This window comes from Chlamydotis macqueenii, chromosome 8 (assembly GCF_036417535.1).
Source record: "Chlamydotis macqueenii isolate bChlMac1 chromosome 8, bChlMac1.mat, whole genome shotgun sequence".
Classification (NCBI taxonomy): Eukaryota; Metazoa; Chordata; class Aves; order Otidiformes; family Otididae; genus Chlamydotis; species Chlamydotis macqueenii.
Genome location: NC_141563.1, coordinates 1,178,102 through 1,182,925, shown reverse-complemented (window position 1 = coordinate 1,182,925; position 4,824 = coordinate 1,178,102). Strand labels below are relative to the sequence as shown.

General features: G+C 62.1%; 1 protein-coding gene across 1 annotated transcript; it reads left to right on the top strand.

Annotated features, from left to right (window-relative positions):
- The first annotated feature begins 360 nt into the window (after nt 1-360).
- Nucleotides 361-3,077, top strand: LOC147599783 (uncharacterized). Its single transcript, XM_086753556.1, has 6 exons — nt 361-447; nt 699-853; nt 1,017-1,164; nt 1,499-1,636; nt 2,080-2,256; nt 2,913-3,077. The coding sequence occupies exons 1-6, from the start codon at nt 361-363 to the stop codon at nt 3,075-3,077; spliced, it is 870 nt and encodes a 289-aa protein (XP_086609682.1).
- Nucleotides 3,078-4,824: the final 1,747 nt, after the last annotated feature.

Below are 4,824 nucleotides of genomic sequence, written 5' to 3'. Positions count from 1 at the left end.
CTGTGTCTTACTGACTCTTCTGTGTTTCCCCTCCATTTAGGCAACGCGCTGCCAGAGGACCATCCAGAGTACCCAGACTTGCAACGGAGATGGGATTCCGAGGGCAACTGGTTGCACTCTTCGCTCGATAGCAGCGACACGATGAAGGTAATGAGGTCCCCCCTTGCTGGGACTCTGGTCCGTGGCATTGGCAGGAGGCTTGTGTGAGCAAAGGGACCCAGAATCAGTGGGCCTCAGCCAAGCAGCACCACCAGGTCATTCGGTGTGATTCATCTTGCCTTCTTTGCTTCCCCCTAGATGATTGGAAACTGCCTCGAGCCGTATGAGAGGACAGATGTCATCCTCACAGCCATCGAGGCCATGACAGACAACAGCCTTTGTGACGAGGACGGGGCCAGCAGCATGCTGGACGAGGCCATGAAAAATCGTTGTTCCTGGCTGACGGACGTAAGCGGCCTGTGGCTGGATCGCCCTGCCCATGAGCCCTTTCAGGGCTTGCTCCTCCCTCCCTCCCTCCTTCCTTCCTTTCCTCCCTCGCCCACCCCTCAACCTCTCCCTCCCACTCCCCAGTGTGTCCAGCACCTGCAGCCTTCCTAAGCCTAAAGAGAGGGAAGGGAAGGGCAGCAGTTTCAGTGGCAGCAGCTGTGCAAACAGCTGGGCTGCAGTGGCAGCACCATCCTCACCTGTGTCCCCTCCAGGTGCCAAAGATCATGACTGCCATCCATGGAAGCCTGGACCGCATTTGCGTGACACCAGCCCCGCGCAGCATGGATGCACTCCTCCTCTTCCTGGCCAACTGGCGCCCTAAGGAAGTGGTGAGGAGCTTGTTGAAGTTCTCTCCACCAGCTGACAGGTAGAGGCCCAGACACCCTTGAGGGCTTGTTCCCTGTGGGGAGAGGGGTGCGGAGACTCCGGCTGCCAGACCCTTGGGAACCTGCAGGACATCCTGGAGGTGCTGGGCCCTGGCCCAGCATGGTGGTCAGCTAACCCTGCTGACCCAACGCTCTGGCTTGCAGCGCTGCCCTGGCCATGTGGGAGGTGATCTTCTCCCTGCCCCAGCCGTTGGAGAAGGTTTTGAGGGAGCTGCGCAGTGAACTCCAGGACCAGCTGGTGTGCAAGTTGTTCCACACCATCAGCGACGACGTCTGCATCCTGCACCTGGCTGTGAGTGACCGGAGCAGGCCTTGCTCACCTGCAGGGCTGTGCCTGCCCTCTCCCCTCCCATCTGCCCCCAAATGCTGTTCAGCCGCTCCTCAGAGGCGTGAGGAGAGGCTGGCCATGGTCAGAGGACAGCAGGAGCCATCACAGACACCGTGCTGTGTGCGGCCTGGTGCAGGGCACGGGGGGATCCAAGAGGCCCTGCACAGGCAGAGCTGTCCCCACGATGGGCTGTCTGGCCCCAGTGCCCTTGCCCTGAGCTGCCAGTGGGAACCAGGAGCCGCTGGGTGCGGGGAGCCCTGCAGGCTCTGCCAGTCTTTCACTGCCCTCTTCGTTGCAGCTGCTGGCCGCCAGCGACGTCCGGTCAGAGGATTTTGCTGCCGTGTACAATGAGCGGAGGTCTCTGCAGCACTCAAGCCTGGAGGTGCTCTCGCTGACACTCCGAGGCCTCGTCTCGCTGTCGCAGAGACCTGAGCTGGTGAGTGGGGCAGAGTCGAGTGGAGCCCAGTTGGCAGCCTGGGGCTGCTGGGGCAGTGGGTGATGTGGTGGCTTGGTCTTGGCTGGGAGTCGGGAGGTGGGGTGACGGCTCCAAACACCTTCGCTTCATGGAGGGGCCTGCTGCTGTCCTGGGGAGCTCTCCAGGCACAGGGGGTTACCAACCCTTCGGCCCTTCGGGCTGCTCAGAAAAGGGGGTGGCTGAGCAGGGGCAGTCTTTGCTCTCCTACCACCTCTTCCCTCCCCCTGCTCTCCTCGCATCCCCATCCGTGTGTCCGTGGCCACCGCCAGCCAGGAGGCTGCTGCAGCAATTCCCGTGCTTGCTGCCAGGAAGCCGGACGGGAGGCTGGTGCTCAGGGACCAGAGCAGTTTGGCCAGGATGGCCTTTCATTGCTTCACAAAAAGGAGATGGTGTGTTTCATACAGGCAAGAAAAATGCAGGTCGTGCTGGGAGACGTCCTGGAGACCCTGCAGCATGCCAATAAGGACATTCAGATGAAGGCCCTGCTTGTCTTCAGAAACATTCTGGGTTATCTGAAGTGGGAGAATGCCTGCCCCTTCACTCTGCAGCTGGTGGAGAAGCTCCTGCCACTCTTCAGCAATGTAAGGCTGCTGCGGGAGCCTGAGCCAAGGCAACGGACACGCTGCAAGGACAGCTGCTGGTCAGCCCAGCCCTGTGGTCAGCGGTCGGGCAGGGCTGCTCCCCTCCTCACTCCCCTGGGCTCTGCAGTCCAGCACGGCTTCTCCCTGGCAGGCTGATGCCTCCGGGTATCACCAGAGACCTGAGAGCCTACGCTGGGGCCCAGCTCAGCCCCTGTGCACAGCACCAGCCGCCCAAGAGCTGCTCTCAGAGCTTTGAGGGCCTCCTCAGCTGCAGCGCCAGGCCGGAGCAGACGTTCTCCCCAGGCGCCGTGGCGGGGGATGAGGCTGAGCCAGCCGTGTGTGCGCCGGAGGGATTTTCTCCGGCCAGCCTGGTCTTCTCTTCAGCCTGTGGCTGGGGAGCTCTGCACTGGCACGGCCGGTGTGGCTGATGGTGGATGCTGGGTGGCTAGGGGAGCACGCGGAGCATCGGCCCCACCTCTTGTGTGGCCTCTCTCAGGCCCAGGGCTATTCAGCCGCAGCTGCAGATCTGGCCCACAGCCCCTGTGTTCAGAACCCAACCCCGGGGCATCTCCCCCACATCAGCCACGCCAACGCCCTTGCTCAGCGTGGGCAGGGAGCAGCTGTTGCTGAAGTCCCCCTGTCCTCCTCCCTACCAGGAGTCCAGCCAGGTGCGGGAGCTCTCCATCAGCCTCTTCAGAGACGTGCTGAAGACTGTGGTGGGGAGGAACTGTACAAAGCTGAAGAAGGCAGTGCAGAGGGCCCTGCTCCCGCTCTTCCTCCGGATGCATGACCAGATCGGGAGCGTGGCCAAGGTGCAGTGACTGCGACCGGTGTCGTGGGGAGGGGAGTGCTGACAGCATGGGCTCTTGTGCCTTCTCTGAGCCTCTGCTTCTCTTCAGGCCTCCAGGGAAGCCCTCTTAGGTGCTGCAGAGCTCCTGGAGCAGAACGAGCTCAAGGACCTCACTCAGACAGAGCAGACATGGAGGACTGGAGAGTGCTTGGTGAGAACAACCCCAAATCCTAAGATCCAGGCTGGACGAAGGCTGCCCTGTGTGCCCGGTGCTGTGGGCTGTGCAGCTCTGCCTTCCCTGCTCTGCTCCAGCCCGGAGCCCAACGCCTGGAGCTGCATCTTCCTTCCCTGCCTTCAAGCACAGAGCCCCCAGGAGCTCTTCTGCAGGCCCCTCTCCCCTGCTCGCTGCCCCCTGGGTGCTGAAGTCTCCTCCCTGCCCATCCGGGGACCTGGCAGCGGGACAGAGGGATCTCAGTACCTCCAGGCTCCCTCTGCCTCTGGCTGTCTCTGAACCCCAGCCCCACAGGGCTGTTGGCTGGAGACGGGAAATGCCGGGAGGGAAGGGCAGTGCTGGTGGGAAGGACTGCTCCAGCCGGCTGGGGAGGGTTGGTACCAGCCCCGTGCCCTTGTGCTCTCTCCAGCTGGCGCACAAGAGGAGCAGGGTGGAAGAGTACCTGCAGCAGAGCCTGCCGTACTTGAAGGACTCTCAGGCCCCCGTGCGAGAGGCAGCCGTCAGGTTCATCGGTGAGCCACAGCCCCTGGGGACCCTCTTCTGGCAGCCTGGCCCCAGTCCCCGCTGTTGCACTGGCAACAAGGGGCAGCCCGTGGCTACCAGAGCCCTGAGGAGGGCCCAGCACCACGCAGCTGGGCTCGCTGGGAGCCTCGCTCGGTCCCACCACCCTCGGGGACTGTCCTTCCCTGGGGTCAGCCCTGCTGAGGGGGAGGAGGGTGGGCAGCCACCCTGCAAAGTGAAGGTCTGACAAGAGATCTGTGCCTAGGGCTTGCCGCACGGCATCTGAGGGACCGAAGCTCGGAGAAGCTCTGCGATATCTGCAATGGTGAGGAGGGGCGGTGCTGTGCAGGCTGGGGCTGGTGGGGAAGGGGACAGAGCCCAGGCAGGGTGCTATCACGCCTGGAACTGCTGCAGGAAAACTCTTTGGGGCCAGAAGAACATGTCGGGGGGCATGGGGCATTTGTCTCGCCTCCTCTCCGGGCCAGAGAATGAGATGGTTGGGCTGGCATGGTCTGGAGGGGACTCCTGGGGGTCTCTGCAAGTAGTGGGGGTTCATCTCTGCTCTGCTTGCTTCTCTTGCAGCTCTCAAGCCCTTGACGAATGACCCTGACCCCTTGGTCAGCTCCCTGGCAGCTCAGACCATCTTCATCCTGGGCAAAGAGACACCAACATCAAGAGAAACGCCAGCATCAAGACAAATGCCAACATCAAGGTGGAGCCTGCGGTCACTGTGCTGCTGGTGCCGCTGAGCCTTTGAGAGATTAAATTCTCCTCTCAAAATTGCCCGTGTTAAAGTACGTTTTTAAAAAAATAACTCTGGAACAACAAGCCCAGTCCCATGCGGTCCTTGCCACAGGGCCCACCTGGAGGGTGCTGAGCAGACAGTGTCACTGCTGGCCTCTGCCGCTGCCTCAGGACAGCACACCCGGACCCAGGGTGTCCTTGCAACAAAGCCCCAGCTGCCCCGCTAGAGCGCAAAACCCAGAGGGGAGGAGGAGAGAAGCTGTAGCCCAAGCTGCCCCTCCTGCGAGACCTCAGGGCACGA